This window comes from Poecile atricapillus, chromosome 1, assembly GCF_030490865.1.
Source record: "Poecile atricapillus isolate bPoeAtr1 chromosome 1, bPoeAtr1.hap1, whole genome shotgun sequence".
NCBI lineage: Eukaryota > Metazoa > Chordata > Aves > Passeriformes > Paridae > Poecile > Poecile atricapillus.
The window spans coordinates 119619791-119647733 of record NC_081249.1 but is presented as its reverse complement, the minus strand read 5'-3'; the positions used below and the strand labels follow the sequence as shown (position 1 = coordinate 119647733).

The 27943-nt window shown below is 44.0% G+C and overlaps 1 protein-coding gene across 6 annotated transcripts; it reads left to right on the top strand.

Moving 5' to 3' along the window:
- The first annotated feature begins 39 nt into the window (after positions 1-39).
- On the top strand, positions 40-27901 carry BTBD10 (BTB domain containing 10). Of its 6 annotated transcripts, none has more exons than XM_058829187.1 (9): positions 57-334; positions 7104-7228; positions 19653-19846; positions 20514-20799; positions 22443-22545; positions 23244-23364; positions 24301-24498; positions 25094-25204; positions 26868-27901. In XM_058829187.1, exons 2-9 carry the CDS (start codon positions 7128-7130, stop codon positions 27176-27178), a joined length of 1425 nt encoding a protein of 474 aa, XP_058685170.1. In that variant the 5' UTR covers positions 57-334; positions 7104-7127; the 3' UTR covers positions 27179-27901. The 6 variants fall into 6 exon arrangements, with proteins under 6 accessions (XP_058685173.1, XP_058685170.1, XP_058685169.1 ...); XM_058829186.1 differs by having other exon boundaries at positions 7070-7228; XM_058829189.1 differs by lacking the exon at positions 7104-7228 and adding an exon at positions 833-867 and having other exon boundaries at positions 58-334.
- Positions 27902-27943: the final 42 nt, after the last annotated feature.

Here is a 27943-nt window from a genome sequence, read left to right as displayed (position 1 = left end):
AGTCTCGCGAGATTCGGGCGCTGCCGCCGCCTCCTCTGCTGCGCGGGGGCGGCTCTCGCGAGAGCTGGCGGCGGTGCCTGGCCTGGCGGAGCGGCGGCGGGAGGCGGCCGCGCCGGAGTCGGTGAGTGCGGGCGGCCGGGGGCGGCCGGCGGGCCTTTGGCACACTTCAGCTCCCTTCAGCTCCCTTCAGCCCGGCATCCCGAGCCTCCCGCCGGCCGGGCCTGCGCCGGTTCCCCTGCTGCAGAGCCTTTAGGATCGGAAGGGGTCCCCGGAGATCCCCCGCTCCGGGGCGCGGCGGGGTCAGGCGGAGCAGGTGGCACCGGAGCGAGTGCAGGTGGGTTGGGAGTGTCCCCTGAGGAGGAGGCTCCGGGAGCTCCCCGTGTGCTGCCGAATGCTGCGCTGTCCTCACCCCCAAAGCCAGATGTGCCTGCCCCGGCAGCTCCATGTCATCCGCAGCTCGAATTCCTGGCTGTCGTCTTTATTGTTTCTTGGTGGCACCTGCAGTCGCTGGGAGGCCTGCTGGGAGACTGTGGTGTTGCTCAGGACTGCCTGACAGTCGTCGTGTAATTCCTGAGCATTTAATCGAACGATTTCACAACGGGCGCAGTCTCTTTATAATTTTTTTTTCTGTGTAACCATATTTTATTTGCAGAAAATATCAGCTGTTTATATGATGAATCTGTCATAGTACGATTACTTGTTGCAGTTGCCTGTCATTAGGGTTTTTTTTTTTCTTTACGTTCACTGTTGCCTGTAGCTACCGTGTCTGCATCTTTTTCCTCTTTATCTCTGGTCCCATCCAGTGTGTCACTTTAGAACCCTTTTCTTTCAGAATTTGGATCGAGCTCTATCATAGACCTCTCCCAGGTTTGTTCCTGTCACTTGTCTGGCTTCTTTGTCCAAAGGAGTGGTTGAGCCTTGTGTCTTTTTGTCCTTTATTGTTGGCTGCCTCTTACAAATTTGAATATATGCTTAAAATCCGGCTTCTCAGTAGCCTTTTGACTGTTGAAATGGTTCTCCTGACTTCTGTTTGCCTATATCCTTCACGAATCACCTTCAGTGATTCATTTAAAGAGTACTTAGCTCTGTTGTTGCTTCGGCTTTGTTGATCCTTTCCCTCGAAGATGCTTTATTTCCCTCCTAGGTTTGCCAGAGAAGCCCAGTGTCCCAGAGAAACAATTCAAATTATCAACCTCACACTATTCAGAGTTCATAACCTGGTGGTATGCACTTGGTATCTTTTTTCTGAGCTAAACTCTGCATCATATGGTGTCGGGTACCTGGAGTTCCTATAGCTTGAACACAAGTACAGTCAAAAGGAACTGGATGGGGTTTTTTTCCCTTTTTTTTCCCATTTTCCTGTAGTTAAGGAAGACTGTTGCACCGTGTTTGGCCAGTCTGTCTGTGTGTCTTGGACCGAGTTTCTCACAAAACATCACAGAGATTCTATTTTCTTTTCCTGTTAAAATCCAGATTACCAGAAGCCTTTGAGTATTACCCCTGGATCTGTACCATTTCTGTCTCCAAACCTCATCATGCATCCTGCCTGTGCTCGTTGTTGCCCTCTGTGCAGATGGTGCTGTTTGAGGCTGCTCTGGAAGTGTTTTCAGCACGTTTGTGTTTGTGTGTTAATGCCAGGGAACCCGGGGGTTAAGAAAGACAACAAGCTACAGCAGCTTTCACATCCCACTCTGAATCCCTTCTTGAAACCCACTTTTCCTTTTAGGCACAATTACATTTGAAAATGGTGAACAGCTGATGTGTGGATGACATTGTGTGTTAAATTAGTAACAGATGTCATCACTGTTGGGTTTTCTGTCACTTTGTTATAAACTGTGTGTTTTTGCAGCTTGTGTGCTTCAGGCTGGGGCTGCTTTGTCCTGTATTCATACACAAAAATCAGAACCTCATTCTGTGCCAGTTCCTTTCAGCACAGCTTTCCTTCAGCAGCGTTGCTTAAATCTTGGCCTTGTGCTGCTGCTTATCAACGAAAGTATGTATCTCTTTCAAATATGTATACAAGCTAATTTAGGCTTCATTTCAGGTGTCAAAACTATGTATGTGTATTTTCTTGCTCACTGAGATGTGTTGTCACTGCTGGGTGCAGCCATGGGTACAGACCTTGCTTGTCCCTGCAGGAAAGGTGGTTTCTGCTCCGGTGCCAGGTGTGATGGAGCCCTGTGCCTTCCTGCTCTCTGTGTGTTGGAGGGCCAGCAGGGCTGGGGGCAGTGGAAAGGAGTTGACTTTGCTCCCTTTTCCTGCTCTGAGAGCCACGATTCTGCTTTTGGAGGGAGAAGTTTTTCCCTCCACTGGGCCTTTGACAGGTGGAGCTGGGCAGGTTTCACACAATGAGCCCAAGTAAGGAGGGGGAGCTGGGACTCATCTGCCTCGTGCTTGTTAGGCTTCCAATGTCAAATAGCTGTTTTATCATCGTGTTCCTTTAGGAGTTACAGAGTTAAAGCTTGCAGGCTAGTCACTAGATATCTGTTGTTTATGCTGCTGTAGATAGGAATATCATCTTTTTTTTTTTTTTTTTTTTTTTCCCACTTGCTCATTAAGAGGAGCTTCAATCCTGACCTGCTATGCTAATGTTGAGCCTGTATTGCAAAGGATGTCTGAGCTGTGCTTTAATCAGTGTCAATTTGATAATATTTTAGTGATGATGATTTATAAAGCTATTTTGTGTGGCTGAATTGTGACTGATGTCTGCACTAGTTTGCAAGAAACTCACTTGACAGGTATGGATTTCCATGGTATGTGGTGTTTGCATTATGAGCTTGTGTCCTTTGAACTGTATTTCTTAATTAGGATGTAATGTCACCATGCTTGCATTCCCAGTAAATCTGACTTGGAAGTTCCTTTTGTTGTCGCTGTTTTTGTGCTTTGATGACTAGAGGCAGTGCACAGCAGACTGTCACCCCTTACAGAAAGTCTAAATATTTAATCTCAGTCTTGCAGTTTATTTGTCACAACGAATGCCAGGTTTTGTCCTTGCTGGTGACTTGGAGCTTCCCTATTATCCTGGTCCCCTTACCAGTGCATTTGGCTGAGGGAGCAGGTTAGAGTAGAGGAACTTCTGAAGCCTGTCCTGCTTTTGGAAATGCTTCTGACCAAAGCTCAGAGCTGAGCAGATGCCTGAAGAAGTAGGTGTTAGTTATTTGAATGTTGTCCTCAGTACTGACAGCAGGAGCCATCAGATCTTTGCTCTACCTGGTGAGCTGGTGGCCAGAAGACATCTTGGCCCTCTGCCTCAAAATTGCAGGGTATTGTAATCATCTTTTTTAGTAAGACTCCAGATTTTTGCAGCCTACAGGTACTCTCAGCAATTACAGAGTGACTGGCTGGCTGGAAATGCCTTGATGTTGGTTTTGATTAGCTTTGATTTCTTTCCTGACAGATTTCCAGAGAGCATTTTCTATCCCCTGCTGGCCTCCAGTGCCTTGAAAAATGCAAGTTCTGCATTTCACGAAAGTGCATGTCCACTTCTGTCCGGCACCTGATGTCCAAATCTTGCTTGATCTGCTCAGCAACCTTTGTGCATTCTGTTTTGTCATGGCACAGAACTGAACATGCTTTAACTATTATTTTAACTAATCTGTTCAACATCTATCACAAATTGGTGTATGATACATCCTTTCATGAGCTCTTTAAGTAGTGCTGTAAACACATTAATTACTGTATTTTGCAATGTCTGGGGTGGATCTACCATATTGACTTTTAACTTCTCAAATCCCCTGAGTCTTTCTAATTCCCTTGTATTTCAGTAGCCTACAACTTCCATAAATTAGTGATGATTTCTGGCTTCAAGTTGATGTTAGCAAATCTGAAGTGTTCTAGCTGTCTGTGCTGAAAACTTTGAAAATTAAAGTCTGCTTCCTGATTTCCTATTACTCCCTGTGATGATTCTCTGGAGTATTTGCTTTCTGCAGAAGGGTATGAAATAATTCTTTACACCTGGAGAATTGCTAATTAGCTAATTAGAACATCAACCACTTTGGCCAATATGCCAGTGTTGTGTGATCTGCTGAGGGTATTTGGATTTGATTCTTTCTTTCATGGGCTCCCAGTGCCTTTTCACCTTCACCAGTGTTTCAGGTGTGGTTCCTTCTTTTCATGGAAAGCTTGGAACATTATTTGGGGCCAGGTACTCTTGCAGGGATTTTTGGTTTTGTTTTTTTTCTTGTCCACAAGTCAGAATGTTCCTCAAAGCATGTTTTGTTTATTGCCTGCAGTGTGGATCCATGCAAAAACCCCAAAAAACAAACCACAGCTGAAACATTCTTTTCTGCTGCAGGAAAAAGTGGGTTTGCAGAAGTGTTTAAAAATTAATCAGGATGACTGATTAGTTACTTCACAGAGTTCATACAGCATTTTCCAGTTGAAAAAGGAAACTATTTTCTACAGAGCAAAACAAAAGAGTTCTTTATTTATAGTCTTAGAGATTTGTTAAAACTTAAAATTAAATTGAGGAGTACATTTGTTTATAATTTACACAAATGCACTATCAGCAGCGGTCAAGGAGAAAAAATTGGCAGCGCTACAGCAAATTGTTTTTTAGAGATTTGTTAATTGTTGAGATCCTGTGGAGTGGAGGAGGATGGAGGGAAAACTGTTCATAGTGTGACACCCTTGGAACTGAACAAGAAGTTTCCCAAGATGTAGCTTTGAATGTTTGGGATCGTTTCCCCTCTTTCCATAGAGGGAAAATGCCTCCTGGCTCCGAGCTGGGTGCCAGCCTGGCACTTCATAGTGGCACTGCTGGGATTCCCCAGGAGCTGGGAGAAGGGAATGCTGTTCCTGGGAAGCTGTTCCATGTCTTTGCTTGTGTCCTTCTGTGGCATCTGTTGTTTGTAAGGGCTTAAGCGTGGAGCTGCAGAGCCAAGCACATGGAGGAGCTGGTCCTGCTCTGAACAGGCTTTTTCCTTGTGTGGACCTGCATCTTCCTGCTGAATTTTCATTGTAAGAAAGATGGGGAGAAGGCAGAGAGCGTGAGACAATTTAAGGAAGTGGCTTTAAATTGGCCTTTCATCTGCAGTTCTCATAAAAGCAGCTGCTTTTGCACATGTTTGGAGTAAAAAAATTAAATTCAAACATTGGCCTCTATGCAAAGAATCAGAACTGGGTGCCTCTTTGTCCTCAGGTGTGTCCTCACCTGAGAGGGTGAGGTGCCTATAAAGCTCTTCGATGGTTTTAAAGCGAAGAGAGGTTTTGTGGAATGAAACAAAAACTTGTTAAGAAACGTGTGGTGCTGCTTGAGCCTTGAGCTGCTGCAGTGCTTTAGCAGGGCCCAGCCAAAGTGGGAGCCGTGGTTGTGTCCCTGGGACCTTGCTGTGTCCCTGGGGCCTTGCTGTGTCCCTGGACCTTGCTGCTCCTGGCTCCCTTCCACACACTCTTGTTGCCTGGAGCAGCAGGGCTCACTGTGTACCTGGCTGGAGAGGCTCAGTCTAATGAACACACTTGGTTTCAATCAAATCAGGATACAAAATGTCTTTATTCTTCTATTGCTTGTGTGCATGGTTGGGAGCCACTGCTCCTGGATTTTGAAACCAGCCTTCCTTCTGCTGTCTCCTTATTAATACTGTTTCTGTTCTGACACAGGTTGTAGGTTTCTCCTTGTTTCTCCTGATAAATGTGTGTAGATCCTACAACCTTCTCTCTGTAATATCCTCACACATTGACTGTGCTTTGCTAACCTGACTTTCCAGGTAAAACACAATGAAATGCTTATCAGGGCTTTTTTTTTTTTTTATGAGAAATTTGAGTATTTCCTGTTATTTTAAATAAAATGCTATTTCCTTTTCCTGACTCTATATGGACACCTGACCATAGGGGTTTCCAATCAGAGTACATTTAATTATAGAAACTGTAGCAAGGAAAAGACCAGCCCTGTGGTGGAGACTGCATACTTTGTATTAAACCTGTTTGCTTTCGTAAAACTGAACATGAAGGCAAAACTTGGATGCAAACAACGTTTTTAAGAAGTTTTCTCTCTTCTTCCCCTGTAATAAAAACTTTTGGGTCTAAATTTAGCTTGGAGAATCTAAATTTTCCAGGAGAGCTATTCCATGTTCTGTGACTTAAAGGACAGTTTATTTGAGAAGTGACTTTGTTTTAAAGAGGCCTCAATTGCTTTGGGACCCACTTCCACGTAGGATAAGTTTAATTGAATGTAATGCAAGTCTGTTGAGGGTGGGGTGAGGTAGAGAGACACTATTTCTACAATGTGTAGCTTAAAATTGTAAAGAAACATAATAATTACCCATTACTTGGAAGCTTTATCTATCTGCAATTCAATTTTTTTCCAGATGTTGTGCAGTCATCAGCTGCTCACTTGTGGCTGCTTTATGGTTTTTGTAACCAGGTCGTTGTGAATTATCCAGCTCTGTTGCCACAAGTGTCACTTAGAGGTATGATTGAACACCAGTCTGGAGATTGGCTGGCTGCTGGCAGTCACAGCGTGGTTTGATCTGTCAGAGAATTCTAAAGGGACATAACATCAAATCCCACTTAAGGAATGGTACTTATTATATCAATTTTTATTAAGTTTTCGTGACTTTTCTGCAAAAGTCAGTGAAGCTGGACCACATTGAGTGTTTCTAAGGATTGCTGTTGATTCCATTTTGGAGTGAGGACTCAGATATAAACATTAATTCTGTTTTCCTCTTGGTCAGCCATTCAAATTGTAAAACTGTTGGTCTCTGTTCTGCACTTGGGATCTTCCTTTGAATTAACTTTATACATTTGAAAGAAAATCATGATATGTTTGTCTTGTGTTTTATAACCAGTGACTTTTCTGTTTGGACCCAGTGAGTTTAATTGTTTCAAAATTGAAGTTGCCTGCCAGCATTTCTAAAACTATATTTCTTGTAACAAAATACTCTTTTTAGTGCAGGTATCAGCAAAATGTGTAAAATATTATTGTCATGCAATTTCTGCTTCAGTGTATCCTAATTTTCTGTAATCTGCATTTAAAAAAATCTGAACCTAACAACACTAAATTCTGCATGTCTGACTTTTTTTTTTTCCTATGTGGCATTACTTAAAGGTAAACACTGCTCTCTTAATGTAGGTTGTGAGTGCTGCATGTGTGCTTTTCAGAGCAGTAGTGTGAGGAAGCTGGCAGTGGAATGGCAGGACGGCCTCATCCTTATGACAGTAACTCCAGTGATCCAGAGAATTGGGATCGGAAATTGCATAATAGACCTCGTAAACTTTGTAAACATTCAAGGTAGGTGCTGTGTCCCATCTATTGCATCTCAAAAACTACACTGAAAGTCCATCCTAAAGGCTACTGTATCTGGTTGTGGCAAGTCCTGTCATAAACGTTGTAATTCTTCTTACGAGGAATGCTTCTTAATGATTTTAAAAGGTGTTTTCTGACCTGATTTGTCAGCTTTCCTAATCTGTGCTTAGATTTGTTTTGCCATGGGTTGCATTTTAACCCTGTAAAAAAAAAGCCAAAAAAACCCAAACAAAAAAAAGCCCCAAATGCCTCGTGTGCATATCAAAACACCGGTTGAGTGATTAAATATATGAATTTTTTGGGGGTGCTTGCTAGGAGTTGCATCCCCAAAATATGTGCAGTTATCCATGGTGAGAGCTAATGGTTGCTTGCATGCCAGTATCACTCTCTGTAGCACTTTCTTTGTTAAGCTGTGTGTCATATCTTGCTTTTGCTTGCATCCCTCACAGTAAGAATGTTGTTTTTTTTTTAAATGCTTCTTGATATGACAAAATGATGAAATTAATTAGTGTTTTTCCAGCGTACAGTGTTCAAAAATGAGCTAAGCAAAGCAGTTAGTCACCTTGCAAATGTATGAGAAGAAACATATTGCTGGAAAGATATTCAAGCATCCAAATAAGTGTGTATCTTTCAAGTACTTTGCCCTTTTGGAAGTGCTAAATATAACTGAAACATCTCTGTTAACAAGTTAAAATTGTTAGTTATTCAAGCTTTCCTACTGGAAAGATGCTAGGAAAAGAGCTAAGGAGCAAATTCAACTCATTTCACATTTTAGTTGTATAGATGCAGATAAACTAGACTCAAGTGTTGTCTGAAGTATTCTGTAGGCAATTAATATTGTGGGTTATTTTCCTGCCATTAATTCTTGAATGATTGTGAGAAATCCAAGAGGGCAGGACAAGAGAATGCAGCAGTAATTAAAAGGCTGATGGGGAGACCCATGTAATTAGAGGCTGTGAATGATGGAGTGGTGAACACAGACCCGAGGAGGGTGGCTGGTGCTGTTCAGGGTGGGTTTGTGGGGTGGAGCTTTGTGCAGCTGAGGATTTTATTGAGTAGCTGGTGTCTGGTGATGCTGCTCCCTTTTTGGGGTTTCTGTGTTTGGTGATGCTGCTCCCTTTTTGGGGTTTCTGTGTCTGGTGAACCTGCTCCCTTTTTAGGGTTTCAGTGTCTGGTGAATCTGCTCCCTTTTTGGGATTTCGGTGTGGCACAGCCAGGGCTTTGGGTGGGATTGAGGGCTGGGCAGTGCCCCCGACTGAGCCCAGTCCAGCTGGTTCAGCCCTGAACCTCGTGGGGATGTGGAATAAAACCTGAAACTGCTACAGGACAGAGCTCTCTGTGTGATGGAACTCCGGGTTTAACAGCAGGGAGCCAAGGACAGGGGCCTGGTTTGTCATCTGCCAAGGACAGGGGCCTGTTTTGTCACCTGCCAAGGACATGGCACTGCCACAGCAGGGAGAGCAGAGAGCACAAGTCTCCAGCAACATCGTGTGGTCTAAAGGGCTTTTGGGTGGGCAGTGGAGTTACTGCAAGCCTGGTGTCAGCAGTTGAGAATTGCCTCTAATCAACATCTGCCCTGAAGGTTCAGAAGCTACTGAGTATCTTCTGAGACAGGGAACACCCAAAGGTTAAAGAATGATTTCTTGATCAGTCACAGAAATTACAGTGATGAGCTGTAGTCAGCGGGCAAGTTTGAAATAAAGTGTGGTAGCTGGGAGCCTCAGCTGGGTAAATCCAGCCCAGAGGAACAGGACACATGTCTGACCATGTGTGGTCTGGGGTGGATTATCTATTTTGGGGAAATGTCTCAATAAAGAGCTGTGCAGCTTTCTGCAAAGATTATTGATGTAGCTAGGAGTTAACTCAAGGACATCCGTGGCCTGTGCTTTTCAGAAAAGCTGCTCTTGATCATTTCATGCAATCTGAATTCAAGGGTCACACATCAAAAGGTAGGAAATCTATGCCTCTAAGATAATTGCAGCTATTGGACGTATTTCTGACAAAACACAATTTGTTTCCACTGCTGAACAGCATTTTTATGGAAACTTGACGTGTATGCTAGGCATAAAGTACTCAAGCTAACATCTGATCATTTTAATTTTTTCCCCAAATAAAGTGTTTCTGGAAATCCTTGAGAATGAGAATCTAAATAATAGTTTGTTGTAATAGAATAGGAGATAAATAAGGATAAATATTTTGTTACCTCATTCCTTTGAGATACTTGATTACTTCAGAGAATTTAATTATTGGGAAATGGTGTACTTTATTCAAAAGCCTGAACAAAATAATTGGATTTTGTGTGGCTAAATATAGATATATTACTATAGTTTCTGACTTAATTGACACTTTTTCCTCCAGACAAGTGAAAGTCTATGTGAAAAATACAGTGTGAGGGGGAGAAAATGCATTTGGGAGCATAAGTTGTAATAATATAACTAGAACTGTTCTGTTAAAAGGTTTGAGTATTCCAGTATTGTTTGTCTTACTCAAAATACACCTTGTTATCATCAGGAGAATACTTCTGGTTTGGAAAACATAATGGTGAAATAAGAGCTTTGTAATGAATAATCTCAACTGGGGAGTAATGTAGGAGATAGATGCTTAGCTTGTCACTTCTTGGTGCTTTGGAGTGTTTAATCCTCCTGCCTTAACATTCTTAAAATAGCTAAGATAATTTTCTTGACTCATAGAAAACATAATCTGGGGCTGTGAGCAGCTCTGTGTGTAGGGCTTGTGTGGCAGCAGGGAAAGCCACAGGTCTGTTTGGGGCTGAGGACAGGGGACAGAAATGTCCAACGGGGAATGGATTGAATCCTCACACAGGCCAGCATTACATCCTGCTCTTTCTAGCTTGGTGAGTGTCCACTTTATCAACCTGCCAACATGTCCTGCTGTTTTCTCTCCTCCTGTTCCTTACTTGTTCTGAGATGGGCAATGGGATGGATAGCTCAGAAGGGAGAGATGTGGAAAATAAGGACTAAAAATATAATGCATATGATCCCTACTGTAAATCTGCAGGGCCTGTCAGGATGAATTTATATGGTGTTAAAGATGACTAAATAATCATACAAACAGCCTTGTTTGTCTAAGCTATTACAGAAAATTCTTGCAGATGCTTTTTATTTAAGTACCTGAATAAGATGAAAGAAGATGTTCAGGATTCATATGTTGAATTAATAGTGGTGAAGGTTTAAATAAATGGTCTCTAAATTCGTATTTTCATTATTAGCTGTTGCTGATCTGTACTTTTTTTTTCAATTTATCATCAGTTATTAGTTTTCCACATTTAATTTCACTATAGTGTTGGAGTTTTTGTTGTTGTTGGAAGACTTTAATTCTCTTGCAGTGAGTGCTTTTTCTAGAGTCGTGGTAAAAAACCTTTGGCTTAAATTTGTCTCTTCCTTAAGATTTGTCCTGGATTTAATTTTCTAAATCTGCTTCTGTTTTAGTCCCTTTTGACAGTTTCTTATTTGTTCATTCTATTTAGATATTATTAGATCTCGCCTGCACTGCTGCATTTATGAACAAAATGTGACTCTGCTTTGATTCTGTTGCCATGACTCTTTGAAAATCTTCAATTGCTTTTTAAATCTTGTCCATAGATGAGAGGTTATTGTGCAGATGCTAAATGCTGGGATTTTTTGTTCCCCCAATATTATTTCTTGCCTGCTGGGAGGATGCATTCATGGGTTGTGAATGGAAGTGCCACGTGTCTCAGCATTTTGTAAAGTACATGAGGCATCCCCAGAAGAGTCCCTTTCTCATCTGTGGAAGGATATCAGAATGTATAATCCGTTTTCCACTTTGGGACAGGTTTTATTTCTCTTCCTGTGATTTCCTGAAGATTTTCTGCAGCTGAACATTTTGCAGCATGGGGCAGACCTGCACAAGGTCTGGCATGAAAATAATGAGGCCTGATTTGATGTGGGCTCAGGTCATAGTGTGCATCACCTGCTTTTGGTTGTCTGCAAACGTGCCTGCTCCTGACTGCAGCCTGGCACTGGCAGCTCCAAATCGCCTCATCCGGGCTGTGTAGGCACCAGGATGGAAAGCCCTCGGGAAAGTGAGGTGGGCTGGGAAGAGCTGGGCTTGGAATCCAGAAAAATGGGCTGCACTCAGTGTGGTAACTTCTGAAAAACACCAATCTGTTCATCTGTTGTAAGGTACCCAATGATCTTAGTGTTGTGAGGACTTCTTATTTCCTTTTTGACATCCTTCAGGTCTGCAGTGGCAGCTTGCTGACACTGCTGAGAAGGGAAACGTAGCAACTTCCCAGGCAAAGGCATGCGATAAATCCTCCTGAACTTCTTCAATGGCCAAATTGCCTTTCCCAAATGTTATCAGATATTATTTGTGGTGGACTTTGGCACATTTTATTAGGACACAAAGCACTTTCCAGGTGGCTATGCTCAGAACTAGAATTTTTTTATGGACAGCTCTTCATTGTTTGTACCTTTAATCTCTGAGAATGGAAACTGTAGTGGCCACATAGAGTTTGTGTTTGGTTCTGGTTCTTTTGAATTTGAATTTCTGAAGATATTTTTAAATAAATAGAGATCCTTTCCAGTTCTTAGGAAGATAATAATACTCTGAATTTCTTAGTCTGATTTTCATTTAACTTCCGTGTTGAAAATGGAGCAGAAATCGATATATAAATAAAGGCAACCAGCGTTCTTTTATGAAGGTCTTGTGTTTGGTAGAAGTCATAAGGTGTGAATGTGTTCCCTCCTAAAGGTCAAGTCCTTGCTGCTTTAAGAAATCCCTTTGGCAACTGAACACTCCACTCATGAGATCCTTTCCTGAAATGGAACTGCATTACTAAGAAGTACATTACTCATGGCTGAGAACCCACTGAAGACCAGAATTATGTGAATATTAAAGAATTTTGAGGGTGGAAAGTGTTGACAGAGTTTCTGCTTCGAGCTGAAGTAAGATCCTGTGGCAGCCCCCAAATGAAGCAGTGAGAATTCTTTCTGAGGGCTTCCTTCCATGGAGCCCCAAGTCAAATGTGGCTCCTGGACTGTGTCTCTGTAGGATTTTGATGGGTGCCTGTCCTGTCCTGAGAGGTGGTTTTGTGGGATTTGGGAGCCAATCCATCCAGGGCATGTTCTTTCTACTTGATGTAGGAGTAAAGAAGAAAACACATCCTAATTCTGCTGTGGAGAAGAGACCCCATGTAGGGAGCCAGGGTACTTTCTCTTGCTGTTGGGGGCTGCTCTATTCGAGGCAAAAAATGCTGGAGAGAGGTTTTTTTCCAGCATGCTTTCCATGCAGTTTATTGTAGCCATGTCTGCCTTGGCTTATATTGAAAGAGGAAGGAAAGGCTTACAAGGCTGATGGTTATTCTTCCCCCTGGGCATGGGGAGGGTGCTTTTGTGAACCATCACAAGACCCCAAAACCAGGAGAAAATTCACTGGTTCGGGTAACTGAAATTGTATGAGCAGAAATCTTCCTTCCATGTGTAAAGAGCTGACTCTTCAGCCTGGAATGCTGATGTTCTCCTGCCTTTCTAATCACAAGTCTCTTGTTTTTCCTACCGACTTCCCTCTTTATTACAGCAGTCATCTGCTGAACAATCCTCATTTCTCCAGCTTGCATCATGTTTTAATCTCCACCCTACAACATCTTTCTTGACTGTTATTTATTGTAGGACTTACTTTTAAGCTATTCCTCCGGTGTATTGTGACTCCTTAACACAGCTTGCAGACATTCTAAAGAGAATCATTTAAATAAAGCTGTCTCATAGCGTCTAGTTATCCTCCCGCTAAAAAATCTTTAATACACGAGCCGCTCAGATTTTCTGATTCACTTTGTTGCTTTTTGTGCTTGGTGGGCTCGTCTCGATGACCCATTGGTGTGAAAATGCACAATGATTTCTGATCGGTAAATGTAATGTAATTATATACTAACTAATCGGTAATGTAATTATATACTAACGATGTTTATTGCAAAGAATATTGCTGGAAAAGGGGTGCTCGTAGGAGCGACCTCAAGAGGCTTATGAACTCGGTGCCGGGTGAAGTCCTTGGAAGTATTAACCGCGGCGGGTTTAGGGGGGCAGAGGTGGCTGGAGGAGCAGTGCCCGCTGCCCGGGGGAGCGGTGCCCGTGCCCGGGGGGGAGCGATGCCTGTGCCCGGGGGAGCGATGCCGGTGCCCGGGGGGAGCGGTGCCCGTGCCCGGGGGGGGAGCGGTGCCCGGGGGGAGCGGTGCCCGTGCCCGGGGGAGCGGTGCCGGGGGCAGAGGTGCCCGTGCCCGGGGAGAGCGGTGCCCGTACTCGGGGGGAGCGGTGCCCGTGCCCGGGGGGGGAGCGGTGCCCGTGCCCGGGGGGGGAGCGATGCCGGTGCCCGGGGGGAGCGGTGCCCGTGCCCGGGGGAGCGGTGCCGGGGGCAGAGGTGCCCGTGCCCGCGGCCGTGCGGGCGGCGGCAGGACCCAGCCCGGCTGCGCCGCTGCTCCTGCCCGTCAGCGGCTGCGGGTCACACGTCAGCCGAGCTCCGCGCACGGCTGAGTCAGACTCTGCCCAGAATCCCGGCTCTGCCTGCGCTCCATGGACTGCACGCTCGTTTATCCTGCCGGGGAAGGTGATGGAGGGAACAGTGAGGCTCGCTGATGGTACCGCGGACTGCTGAAGAAGTGATGGAAATATCAAATATGCCGAACTTAAGAAGTAATGCCAAAGGATGCTGATCTGGCTTTCAAAGCTGCCTTTTTGGGAGGAACAGAATTCCTTTGTGCTCTGATCCCGAAATTGTTCCCGTGCTTCTGTGTTTCCTCCCTGATAGACACGAGAGGAAGGTGCGTATTTGTTATGGGGAATAACGTGTGGGCATTATTGAGGAGAAGGAGGAAAAGGCAGGGTACTGTCCTTTGTGTGCACAGGTCAATTGAAATGTCTGCTGACAAAGAGCAGGCTGGAGGGGGAGGAAGAGGGGCATAAGCGCTGTCGTTGTGTAAGTCCTGGCAGGATGAGCAGAAGGGATTTCTTCTAAAGCCTCAGAGCATGGCAGCTGTAACTTAGTGTATAGATAAAGCTCTACAGCCTGGTTCTACAAGTGTTCATTATGGGAATCACCCTAGCAAAGGGTGGATCTAAGTTTACATTTTAGGGAGAGTTGATAAAAGTTTTAGAAGATAACAGGGGGAGAAAAGGGTAAAAATCTTGGTTAATTTTCCACCGCTGTGTCCTTTTCATTTATTTAAGGCGTCAGGGTGGGTTTGGGAGTAATAAGTATATTGGTTAAGCACCATAATTCTGTGTACACAAGAGCTGGTTTTATAAACAAGTATATTTATTGGCAGGATTCAGTAGGATGCACATGGAGTTTTTATGTTGGAATACATGCTAATTGTTTTGGCAGCAGAATTAATTCGGTCTAATTACTTCTTTTAATAATTAGTAATACATTCAAAGCAATCTGTTGTTATGTATAAAGACAAACTGAAGCTCTCCTTCCACAGATGACTCCAAAGCATCATTAAATTGAAGAGCATTTACATTTTTTAAAAACAGCTCTTCCCTTAACTACAAAAATAGGAAGCCTTACCAGTATGACAAGTTGCCATTTTGATGGTACTTTTTTTTCCCCTCCTTCACATCATATTAAATAGATTTGCTTAAATAAAACCTTGAGCTTATTTGGTTTTCTTCATGAGGCAACTGCTTTTAAAGAAAATGCCTCATTCCCTTACAAAGACAGAGCTTCCTTGATCCCTGTCTGAGGGGGAATATAATGACTGGCTTAAAGTTCTTGAATGGGTGTAGTGCACATGTTCCTTTGGAGCCAGGGAAAAATCAGTATTGAATTTGTGAATATTGCCAAAGCACATGAATATTCATGAGATTGCTCGGTTGTTTTGGTTTGGGTTTGTTTTTTTGGGGGGGAGGTGTGTTTCTTTTTTCCTCTGTAGGAAAGTAATTGATAAAGCAAGATATTCTCCCCTTTCATGAACTTTTGGGTACTAGGTGATCTTACATACGGCGGCTTTTTCCAGCTTTAGTGAATGAAGGGTGAGGGTTTAAAATTGTGTTTTCTTTGTTCTTTTTCTTCTCTTATGCTTTTAAATTAAATGCAGAGTGTCATTCAGCACGTAGGAGAAAATTCTGCTTATGGGTTGATGCTTATGGCTTCCATAGCCAGGAGTGCAGCTGGTGGTCATCAGCCAAGGAATCCCCTGAAAGCTGACTTTGCAAACACCTCTTTTCAGGGTGAGATGGTCTCCTCTGAAAGCTGACTTTGCAAACACTTCAGGGTGAGATGGTCATTGGAGCTTCAGAGTTCTTCTAGGAGGCTTGAAGTAAGGCTCTGTGTGGGCTCCACTGGGTGCTGTGGCTGAGATTTTGGGTGAATGCAGCGTGGCATCCGTGGCTTCCTGGCACTTGGAACTTGCAGTGTTTCACTGCTGTTGGAGGAAGGAGTCCTGGTGGTGTGTCTGGTCTCTGTGGTGCTTCTGTGGACCACAGGAGTTCCTGTTGGCCTGTTCTTCAAACGGGGCAGCTCTGCTTTGGTCAGTCCCATGTCCACTGGTGCAGATTGGTAGGAAGTTGCAACAACATGGCTGTGGAGCTCCCCAGTGAATGCCAATTTGTCATGCCTTTGTCACTGGGGCCAGGTTTGTAGTCAGTCTTGTTTGTGAGCAGTGAAGGCTTTGTGCATTCCCTGCAGAAACAACCTCCTGGCCCCGCTGGCTTTGTTACAGGGGGAAAAGAGGATGTGTGACCAAGTCCTTCTATCAAATAAATCAAAATTACTTGGTAGTTCTGATGTCTTCCTTTTCCTTTGAACACTTGCAACTTCTTCTAAAGCCTCATTTCAGGAAAATGAAAGTCACAGGTCTTCTTTCATACATCCTGGCCACAAATGAGCTCCTTTTTCAGAGTAACATTTCAGGGACACAACTTTCCTGGTCAGGTATCGCAGGGTAAAGCCGATGCCTGTCTCTTCTGACATGCTAAGCTCCACCTCTGTCTTTTCTCTTTCTTCTGATTTAAACTCACGTTCCTTTGCTTGTTCATTGTAGAGCAAAGTTGTATTTAAGGGGTAGCATTGATCCAAGTGCTCATGCTGTTGAACACATGGAACTTCAAGCTTGTGGAGTATTTATCCAACTGATCAAAGAACTGTTTTTTGTGAACTGTGACTCAACAGTGATGAGATTTAAGATTGACATTTTAAATTGCTGTTACTAAGATGAATGAAGATTCATGATTCAGTCAGAGCTTTCTCAAGCTTTCTCAAAAATCTTGCAATTTTGGCTTGCATCTTGTGGCTAATAGGTGATGTGTGGGTCTCACAGTTAGCATTAATCTGTACATTAAAGGAGGAAAGTACAGCATAGGACCAAGCAAATGCAAGTGCTGTGGCCAGCTGCAATTTGAACAGCCCTTTGAAATTATTTACTAATCTGTCTGTTTCAGAAGCAGTTGATTTACTATTCAAGGATGGTGTCCTCCTCCAGCTGGCAGGCTCTGCCTCTCGCGGTGCAGAGTGCTGAGCTGAATTGATGGCCCAGGCTCCGCAGGGATGGCCGTGCAGGAGCAGGATGGATGATCCCTGAGCCTGCCCCTCTCCTCCAGCCTTGCTGGCTGTGGGCACCGAGGCAGAAGGAGCCCAGTTGCCACTGAGGGAGGTACAGCCATGCCTGCCATGGCCCTTCCTTGGGGCAGGGCTCAGGAGGAAGCGTGGTGCCAGCTGAGTCAGTGCCGCTTCCTGCAGCACCTGTTCTTATCGGCTTCTGGGAAGAGATTATTAGCTAGGGCTTGCCCTGCTTCACTGGCAACTCTGAATCACTGCTTGGAGGGTAATGTGGCTTTAGATGGTTTTCTGGATTAAGAATCACATTTTAATTGCCTTCTCTGTTAAAGGGGAATTCGTGTTTGCTCTGCCAGGATGTGTGATAAGCCTGCATCCCATTACAGTGGTTCAGTTTCATTTTCTAGCGTGTTTCCCTTATTTAAAGCAAATAGAGCTCTACAGTTCCTGAGAAACAGTGAGTCATGCATTTTGATACTATAAAATGTGACACCTGCAAAACTCTGTTTTCTCACAGCATGGTTGGAAATGTTATCAGGTCTAGGATCAAAGCTGTGCTTCAACAGAGGCCCGATCACATGAGGCTTTATTGGGATTTGCAGAGATGTTTTGTCACCAGTCTGCTATGTAGGTGTTTGAGTACTCCACACTTACCCCCTTTTGTGGCACCCTTGATTAGACCATAGCATGCAAATATAAATGCACAGATGAGATACAAAGCTTCTTTTTAAGAAAAAAAAATAAAAATAAAATCACCATTTTTTGTAAGTTCAGCTGTAGTACTAATGAATATTGTCATGTTTAAACTGGGGCTGGACTTTGGTCTTGAATTTGAGATGGTAATCCATGTTTCTAATAATTTATGAGCATATTTTGTATCTATTTAAATAGTTATATTATGTAGTTATATATCTGTCTCAAAGGAAAGGTGCAAAGGTTTTCCTAAATCGTTGATGTTGTTTTTGTGGTTTTTTTTTTTTTTGACTTTTGCAGATCTCACTCATGCAAACTTTTGCAGATTTCTCTTTCAAAATTAAGAATTTACCTTTCTCTAATAGAGAGGTGAAACAAGTAAGGAGACATGTTAGCCATGCTGAAATGTTATAAATCTTAATACCTTCAGAACTGCATTGGAACTACATCCTCAGGAAATTTCCTTTTAATGGAAGTGCTTGGATCATTATTCTTGCACTGTAAATCTGTGTGTTTTCAGCCAGAAGCAAAGCTTGCAGTTCTTTTCCCTGATTCAATAGACCTTTGGCTGACTCCACATCTCAAAGATGCATTTCTTACTGCAGCATATTTTAGGCTTGGCAGGAAACAGGATTGCAGTAGATTCCCTCTGCACCAAACTTGTGCTTTGTCGACAGGGGATCCTGCCCTCATTCAGAGAAGCTCGTGTGCCTTAGTGAGAGGTACATTTCTGACTCCTTGCCTTGTGCTAAACACTCATCTGTCACAGCCTTTTTGTTCTTCTGTTCACTTAAGCTCCTCTTCTTATCAATCACTGAAACCTGAAACTGCAACATCTCATGCTAATGGAAAGCCTTGATTATTATTTTTTTTGTCATTATTTTTAAGCAACATAAAAAGAGAGTGCTGCTCATTCTGCTTGTCCAGTGAATGTTTTTATATTTGTTGTGCTTGTCTTAGCCAGGCCATCATTCTTCCCTGCCTGTGTTCTCCTACAGCATTCCTGCAGTCATGATTTCAGGTCTCTTGGTGGGAGTTATGGGATCTACTGGCTGCAAGCAAGTGGGGCATTGAGGTTCCTCTGGGAAATCACAGCTCTGCTTTGTCTGTCAGCCCTTGTAGCTGTGCAGGTGTCTGTCTGGGTTATCCACTACCTGGGGCTTTGGGAATTCCTTCAGTTAAACCCATAAATAAGGAGTGTTGTCGTGCCCATACTTGAAAGCCAAACAGCAAAGGAACTGCTTTAGGAATTCTGCTGGGGTGCAAGGACGCAGACATGTCTGTGCTGTCCAGACATAAATTTGTCTCTTTTTTAAACAGTATAAATAGAAGATATAAGGATTTTTGGTAAATTCAGCAGCTGTTACAAGTTGATTTTTAATTTTTAGATAATTTCTGAGAGTTGCAGATCTCAAAACTGACTAGTTTTGTTGGTTGTAGTTTAATAATTGCAAAATGTAATTGATAAATTGAGTAATGTAACTTAGTCACAGTCTAAAGCATCTTAAACTATTATATTAAATTTGCTGGTTTGGAACAAATACCCTACTTGTTACTGGCAGTCTGGTAAGTCGTGGCTTTGGTAGTATAGTTCATGTTTGCTGCCTGGCTTGTGGTGGTTTACTATTGTCCTTTGTAAGAATAAGTGAAAATTTAAACCAGAATGTGCAGAAACAAACTCTTGGCTGGTGTGTCTTGATGTATCCCCTCCTTTCAGACTGACTACCTTGGCAAAGGGTGACTGCAGGAGAAGTGTGAAGCCAGCCTGTGGTCTGAGAAGGTTTTGCCAAAATAGGTTGCATTGGGGAGAAAAAAAAATGACCCCTAACTTCTAATTTAATTCTTTGATTAGAGATGTAATTTAACAGTAAGAATCAAACAGAAATACTCATTTGTATTTGACCTACTCGTTCTGGAAGGGATTTGTGTGAATGCATCTTCAGAGGCAGGCTCAGCTGATCAGGTGCTGTCTGTGAATCACACAGCAGCAAACAGGTAATTCCTGCTGTCTGCTTCGTGTTCCAAGTAATTGTTTGTAAATACAAACATGAGTACAGCTGAGGAAATGGAGCTGGATAATCCTAATCTTGGAAACATGTCCATGGACTGTTGAATGCCTTGAAAATTTCAGTGTGTGATGTCTGTGAGGTTTTGAAATGCTGAACATGTCTCTTGTTTCTGTTTTCAGCACCTCATCCCGTGTTGCTAAAGGAATAGACTACACCAAAATGAGCCTCCATGGTGCGAGTGGTGGACACGAGAGATCGAGGGACAGGCGCAGGTCCAGTGACAGATCTCGTGACTCGTCCCACGAAAGAGCAGAGTCTCAGCTCACTCCGTGCATCAGGAATGTCACTTCACCCACAAGGCAGTATCATTCTGGTGTGTGCAGATCTCTGCCATTTCAGGATTAAAATTCCCTAAATCTGAGAACTATTTTGGAAAAGGGATACAATAAAAAGTGTTATTAGTAGAGGGCACAAGGTACAGATTTCTTAGGTGTGCCCTGGGCTGGGTATTCCCTTCTTTGATAGGCTGTAGCTCATTTTTCAGTCTGCAGTGTGTTTTTCTACATGATGCTCTTTATTTAGTTCAATCACAAGAACAATCTAATTTTTCTAAGGCAATGGACTGAACACTTCCCCTTTACTTTGTAGGGTCCAGGTATTTGGAAATAGAGGAAATAGGGATTTTTTTAAGTGGCAAACCATGGTTTGTTTCTTTGAACTATAGCACCAACTGTGATGCAATAGCTTCTGTATTATGTTGAGTTCCTTTTTCAGTACTAGAGCAGTAAATTTTCTTTGTAAAGCCTTTTGGGGAAGGTGAAGTGGATTTGATGTCTAGGTGATACAAACTTCAGAATCTCATAAATGGGAAGTTATTTTTGAAGGTGTCTTTAACCAGAATAGATTTAACCAAAACAATTTGTACTTAACCTCTGAAATCTATGTGTTTTGTGCCTGGAAAGACACAAACTGTACAGAAGTCCCATAAATCTTTAATTTCATTTCCTGTTTCTGCTCCTTGCACCTCGTTACCACTAAAGATCGGGAGAAGGATCACAGTTCGTCTCGGCCCAGCAGCCCCCGGCCCCAGAAGACATCCCCCAATGGTTCAGTTGTCAGCATGGGCACCAGCAGCAGGAACAGCAGCCAGTCCAGCTCAGATGGCAGCTGCAAGGCTGGTGGGGAAATGGTGTTTGTGTATGAAAATGGCAAAGAGGGAGCTCGGAACGTCAGAACTTCCGAGCGAGTAACGCTCATCGTGGACAACACCAGATTTGTTGTAGATCCTTCCATCTTCACTGCACAACCTAACACGATGTTGGGCAGGTTTGTATCTCTTCTTTTGGGTTTTGGTTTTTTCCCTTAGTCCCCAGCTGTTATAGAGAACCATAAGTCCTTTGTGGATATTTAACTGTTTAAATAGCTGTTGGACTCATATTGCTGCAGCTGGTCTTGCTATTGTTTAATATTACCAACTTTCAAATGTCTTTAAGTAAAAATCAAATGCAAGTTCTCTGGTTTTGGCAGGGAAGCCAAGAGATGTCTATTACCTAGAGATGACAGCTGATAAATAAATTACCATTTCATGATGTTCCCATTTTTTTCTGCCTTCCTGGACATTGCTTCTGTGTTCGGTCTGCCTCGTTCTTCGTCGTTTTTAAAACTTCATAAAACAAAAGCTTCATAAAGTTTCATAAAACAAAGTGGCACAGTGAGTGTAGACAGTCTCTTTCAAAACAGCAAGCAGGAAAATCTTGGAAGGAATTTATTTTGCTTGGTGGGCCTACCCTGACAATGTTCAAGCTCAGCCCATTTATCTTCTGAAATGTCAGATAATCAGTATAACAGCCCTGAGCCGCTCAGCAGAGAGGCTGAATGCTCAAAATGATCAACACTTGAATGCAAGTCCACAATATGAATGGAATGTTTTCTGTAGAAACTACCATGAGCACCATATTTAACATGTTTGCTTGGTGGGAAAAGGTTCAATACTTGACTTGCTGCACTTCTGGCTGGTTTTGCCTTGTCCAAATACAGAGGGCACCACTTAAAACCTTGCATCAATAAAAGGAGAGAAAGGTTTGTCTGTGTCACTTTGGATTTGGCTTTTTCATTAAAATACAGCTATTTCTCAGCACACAAGGATATAATCATATTCAAAATACACGTATAGAAATCTCTTTGCCACTGTACAGGTAATAAATGTGATTAAACAATTTCTGCTCTGTTTAAATCACCGCAGTGTGGGATAAATAGTACCTTGGATTCCCGTTTTGTGAAAAGTTGGGTGAGTCACAGGGAAGGCAAGAAAAGCTTCTCTGTCTAAACTGTCAAAGGAAATAAATGGAAGTAAGAATTAATAGAATTAAATAATTGATTTAAAGCACTTGGATATTATACAATACATGCATGCATGTAAATATCCAGACAGACTGGAAGTGTATCAGTTGAGATAAAGCCTAGGAAATAGTTTCCTTTTCCATGCCCAGCCTCAGAGTAAGTGGTGCTGCCTAATGCACTGGGTTTTTTGTGCATGTGTGATGCTGAGTTATTCTCCCTTCGGGATTGGTTCAAGGAACAAGCTTATTTTATCTTCTGCTAATTGAAAAGTAGGTTAATAAAGATACGGAAATACTGCTCTAACACGCAGGTTATTTATAAAGCCACTTTCCCTCAATGTCAGTCTGCAGGGCACTAAGCAGGAGCAGCTTGGGAGGTAAAAGTAACTATAATAAGAATGTATTATTTGCCTTAAGCCTGTATCCTGTTAGACTGCCTTTTTCTAAATATTGTTTCTTGAAGAGTGGTCAGAAAAGACACGTCAGATCGTGAAGTGAAAATCGTGATTCCAACTGAACAGAATGCACTGCTGTCCCCCTGCAGTTTCCATGCAATTCTATTTTTCTTATGTACAAACAAGAAAACCACAGCAAGGGATTCTAACCTAAACTACTTTCATTCTTGAGCAGGATGTTTGGATCAGGCAGAGAACACAACTTTACACGGCCCAATGAAAAGGGAGAGTATGAAGTTGCTGAAGGAATTGGTTCCACTGTGTTTCGTGCTATTCTGGTGAGTTTTTAGGGGCAAATGCTGTTAGGACAAGCACTGTTAAGAAGTGAAACTTCTTGGTTTGACCCAACTTGCATATTCAGATTTTGTGGATGGCATAGATACTGCTCTTTATATTGTTTAATAGAGGGGGGAACCCCCTTTTCCTAGACATGAACACGTGAAGCTGGGGAGAGAGAAAGTACACATGAAAGAAATCAAAAATTACTGCTGCCAGCAATCAGTTCACCTTCTCCTATGCATTTAGTTCAGCAAATTCAGGTATATTCTGTCCTTCTAGAGCTGAAATCAGGTGAAACAGAATACTGGGGGTGAACTTCCCACAGCTAAGAGGAGTAAAGCAAACTTCAGTCTGAGATGGAAATGGCCCCTTATTTAATATCCACGCAAGAAAGCAGAGCTGCTGGACTGCTTTGTCAGCAGCCTTGGAATGGGAAGAGCTCAGTGAAGTCCAGATGAAAGAAAGCAAAATCATTAGTATGAATAGTTGTCACTTAAATAACAATTTTAACCAGAACCAGCTGCTCTGAATGCAGCTCTGAAAACTGATAAAGTTGAGGACAGGAAGATTCACAAAGTTTAACATTTGTCTTACATTTTGGGGGCTTTCTTTGTGGAGAAGGTATGATGAATGAACTGATGAAGTCTTTCTGTTGGTGGGTGTTGTGCATTGTGTTTTTTCTCGGTGCCTCCTGCAGGATTACTACAAGACTGGGGTGATACGCTGTCCTGATGGGATATCTATTCCTGAGCTGAGAGAAGCGTGTGACTATCTCTGTATCTCCTTTGAGTATAGTACCATAAAATGCAGAGATCTGAGTAAGTACAGAGCTTATTAAAATAATTTGAATTACACAAATCGACTTCAGTGTGTGTGTGTTAATTCCAAATCATGTCCTTTATTGAGATAAAGAAGATGGCTGGCGCTACATGAATAAAATCCATCCCTTTTTATCTCTTATGTAATAAAGCCCTAAAACCAATGGCTTTATGTTCTTTGCAAAATAATGTCTGATATTTCAGCATCTGATTGTGTGCTGCGGTCACCCTGTGGAACACTTAGCTCTGTGATTGCATTTGTAGTACAGATACAGCAGCATTCAGTGGTAGTTGATTTTGCAGAGGACAGGGAGGATAATTTTTTCAGCTCCTCACTTAGGAGAATGAAGCTGTGTCCCTGGTGGCAGCAGCACGGCTTTGCTGGTGGAGTGGGCTGCTCCAGGCTTCCCAGCACGTGCTGTGCTCTCCCTGTGTGTGCAGTGGGATTATTCCCATGGAATTCCTGCTGGGAACACTGCAGGACACCTGGGCCTTCCCCAGCAGGGCCACAGCCCGAGCTCCCTGTCCTTACAGGGATTTAGCAGCTCCTGCCATGAGGGCTTTGAGAAGCTTTGGTTTTAAGCTGCTGCTTATGAAACGTGGGTTGTGTGCTCTGCTGTCCCAGCAACTGGCTTAAATGGTGTTTCTTTTGGGAAAAGCAAGAGCAGCCTTGCACAATTACTGAGTGTTTAGTGGTAGTAAAGTGCAAAGGAGCTCTCAAAGTCACTCCCCTGTTTGCCCAACGCTATGTTCACATCTGCAGGACAGGCTGGTGGATACTCAAATGAGGTCTGAACTTACATAAGCTCATAGACTAAGTGTCTTTACACCTGTCTGCATTAATACTACAAGATAAACACATCTACTCTTTCTTATTGCTGCTTTCATCTCTTTACCAAGCTCTCAAATGTGCCTGTGCTTAAAATTTTCTTCTAGGTGCTCTGATGCATGAATTGTCAAACGATGGTGCTCGCAAGCAATTTGAGTTTTACCTGGAAGAAATGATTCTGCCATTAATGGTAGCCAGTGCCCAAAGTGGGGAGAGGGAGTGCCACATCGTTGTGCTGACAGATGATGATGTTGTTGACTGGGATGAAGAGTATCCCCCCCAGATGGGAGAGGAGTATTCACAAAGTAAGTTTATCCTCATTGTTCCCACCAAGCCACGCCGTGGTAGAGGTGGCAGTGAATGTGCTGATTTAAAGTTGTACAGAAATACAACAGAAAAAAATGTTGTACAGAAACCTCTTACTTTGGGTAGCTCTGCTTATTATTTTGTTTCACAGAAGCATATGCTGCTTGTTATGTTCAAATGTAATTAGAAAGAGAAGCTAATTTTTATTATTAAGGTATTGTCAACCAGTGAGGGGGAAGAAAATACTTCTTCAGAAAGAGCTTGACAGAAATGGGTAGGAGTCATGTTTACTGTGGGAGAACAACTAGAGGTTTTTTTGAGGAAAAAAAAGCAAGTGTTACTATTTTTGGAATATTAGAGTTGTGTGGATGATGAGTTCAAGCACCTGTAAATGGACTGCACAAGATGTGCACCCAACCCATTCCCCTGTATCTTCAGCTGTTTTTTTCTGGAGTTCTCCAGTTTCTCCCTCTCTTCTGAAATAGAAATACTGGACTAAAGCAAAACAGTGGAAAAGATAAACTTTTGTGTTTTAAGGCTAGTGGGTTAATATTTGAATACAGAGGTTTTTTTCTCATTAAAATGTATTTTTAGTCATTTACAGCACAAAGTTGTACAGATTCTTCAAATACATTGAAAATAGAGACGTGGCCAAATCGGTTCTGAAGGAAAGGGGGCTCAAGAAGATCCGACTGGGCATCGAAGGTAAGGGAAGCATGGCTTGTACTCTCCCTCCTTGGCCTTCAGGGTCTGCTGCACTTCTCTGCTTTATGGTTCTCTCTGTAGCTGGAGAGCCAAGGGGTTGGTGTTGTCTTTCCTGCTGAGGCTGGGTGACATTCCAGAGGGGAGATGGTACCCAGCAAGCAACAGGCCCAGCTAGAAAACGTGATTATGGGCTCCAGGCTGGTGTCCAAGCTGTGTCTGGCTGCTGGGCTCTCTGCAGACAGGTGCTTTTTTTCTGCTGCCTTCATGACTTGCATCTCATGCCCTTTGCCCTTTAGTTAGCACACAAAATCTTCCCTGGGCTTTGTTTGAAGTAACAATGCGGTTGTACAGCTTTGGATATTGTGTTCTTGGGCTGGTGTCCTTTCCAGGGTGTGAAATGAAAAATGTCCTGTTAAGTGGCAGGCAAACATTTTCTTCCAGGAAGTACAAAACTATCCAGTGGATGAGTGAAGTGCAAAGAAATACTGATCTAGTTAAACATCATGTAAGTTAGGAGGCTGCTCTGTAAAATCTCACTGAGTAATCCGATTTTTATCATGAATGTAAGAACCGGGTTTCTTTGCATTACATTTTTCTTTTGATTGTTGACCCAGATATTTTAGAATCCAGCCTTTATAATTAGTAGGATTTCTATCATTCACTCACCAAGTTGTCATAGTTACGTTTGTAATTTGCCAAGAAAAAGCAAATGCTTTTAACTCTAAAATAACTAATTTCAGCTGAACAAGGTGGGAGTCTTTTAGCTAAACAAGAACTAGCCCTGCCTTTAATGCTGGCTAATAGCAGATTATTCCTGCTGGCATTTCTTGGTCTGACAGGGAACAGCTGTGGCAGCGAGCTGTGCTGCTGGTGCCCTGGAGGAATGTGTAAAATGGACATTATTGTTGGGCACAGGGGAGAGGCGACTTCAACACAGCAGAACCACCTGCACTGGCAGTGCCAGGGGGGCTGTGCTGTGTCCAGCGGGGCTGAGGGGGCTGGGATCTGCAGGGCTGGGATCTGCGGGGCTGGGCTCTCTAGGGCTGGGATCTGCAGGGCTGGGCTCTGCAGGACTGGGATCTGCAGGGCTGGGATCTGCGGGGCTGGGCTCTCTAGGGCTGGGATCTGCAGGGCTGGGCTCTGCGGGGCTGGGCTCTCTAGGGCTGGGCTCTGCGGGGCTGGGCTCTCTAGGGCTGGGCTCTCTAGGGCTGGGCTCTGCGGGGCTGGGCTCTGTGGGGCTGGGCTCTGCGGGGCTGGGCTCTCTAGGGCTGGGCTCTGTGGGGCTGGGCTCTGTAGGGCTGGGATCTGCGGGGCTGGGCTCTCTAGGGCTGGGATCTGCAGGGCTGGGCTTTCTAGGGCTGGGCTTTCTAGGGCTGGGCTCTGCGGGGCTGGGCTCTGCGGGGCTGGGCTCTGCGGGGCTGGGCTCTGCGGGGCTGGGCTTTCTGGGGCTGGGCTTTCTAGGGCTGGGCTCTGCGGGGCTGGGCTCTGTGCAGTCAGTGCTGATGGGGCTGTGCTCTGTAGGGCTGTGTGTGCTCTGTGGGGCTGTGTGTGCCGTATAGGGCTGTGTGTGCTCTGTAGGGCAGGGCTGATGGGCTGTGCTCTGCAGTCAGGGCTGATGGGGCTGTGCTCTGTGCTGACGGGGCTGTGCTCCTGCCCTGGCCAGGTTACCCCACGTACAAGGAGAAGGTGAAGAAGCGGCCGGGCGGGAGGCCGGAGGTGATCTATAACTACGTGCAGCGGCCGTTCATCCGCATGTCCTGGGAGAAGGAGGAGGGCAAGAGCCGGCACGTCGACTTCCAGTGCGTCAAGAGCAAATCCATCACCAACCTGGCGGCGGCGGCCGCCGACATCCCGCAGGACCAGCTGGTGGTGCTGCACCCCACGCCGCAGGTGGACGAGCTGGACATCCTGCCCATGCAGGCCGGGCCCGGCAGCAGCGAGCTGGAGGCCGAGGGCCAGAACCCCCCGCTCTGAGCGCGCTGCCCCGCACAAGCATGCTCCCTGCAGTGCCCTGCCCGCCGTGCCGCAATGCCCCGCGTCTCTCCCCGCTCCGTGCCGCTCTCCAGGATGCGGAGGGGCCCCGGGGATGCTCGGGGAGGAGCGGGCTCCGGCGCTGGGCTCGCTGTCTGTGTTTGCCCCTGGGTTTGTGACCTTGGTGACTCGTGAGCCGGCCTGGCCCCGCCGCCGGGGCACGGGGCTCGGCCAGCGCGGTGGGAATTGATAGTAGCACTTTACAAATGGTTGAGAAATGGAATTTGAAGCCATTTTTTATAAATGTATTGCACAATACTAACAAAAGTGCTTCTATCAAAGGTATTAACTGTACATAGTTTTGCTCTGAATAGATTGACCCTTTTAAAGTTATTGTATATGGTTGAGCACAAAACTACTTACTCTTGGGTTTTTGGATTGAGGACGTGATTCAATGACCCGTGCAACATCTTGTCCGAGTTCTTCAGTGAATTTTTTCACTCGTTTGCAGCGTGAGCCATGTTCAAAAATTGTGAACAACGGACAGGGGCTTTATCTTAAATTTTGCCTTACCTTAAGCTGTTCACAAATATTTATTTAATACATTTTTCATAAGTGTCATGAGATAGGAAAATGCAAATGGTTCATTCTTCATTTATTAATGATCGTAAACAAGTTTTTCATGCAAATAAAGTTTCCATTATTTTAATGGCCTTGAATTATCTGTGAATTATGAATTTGGCAAGTAGCTGCTTTTCTTTCCTCAGG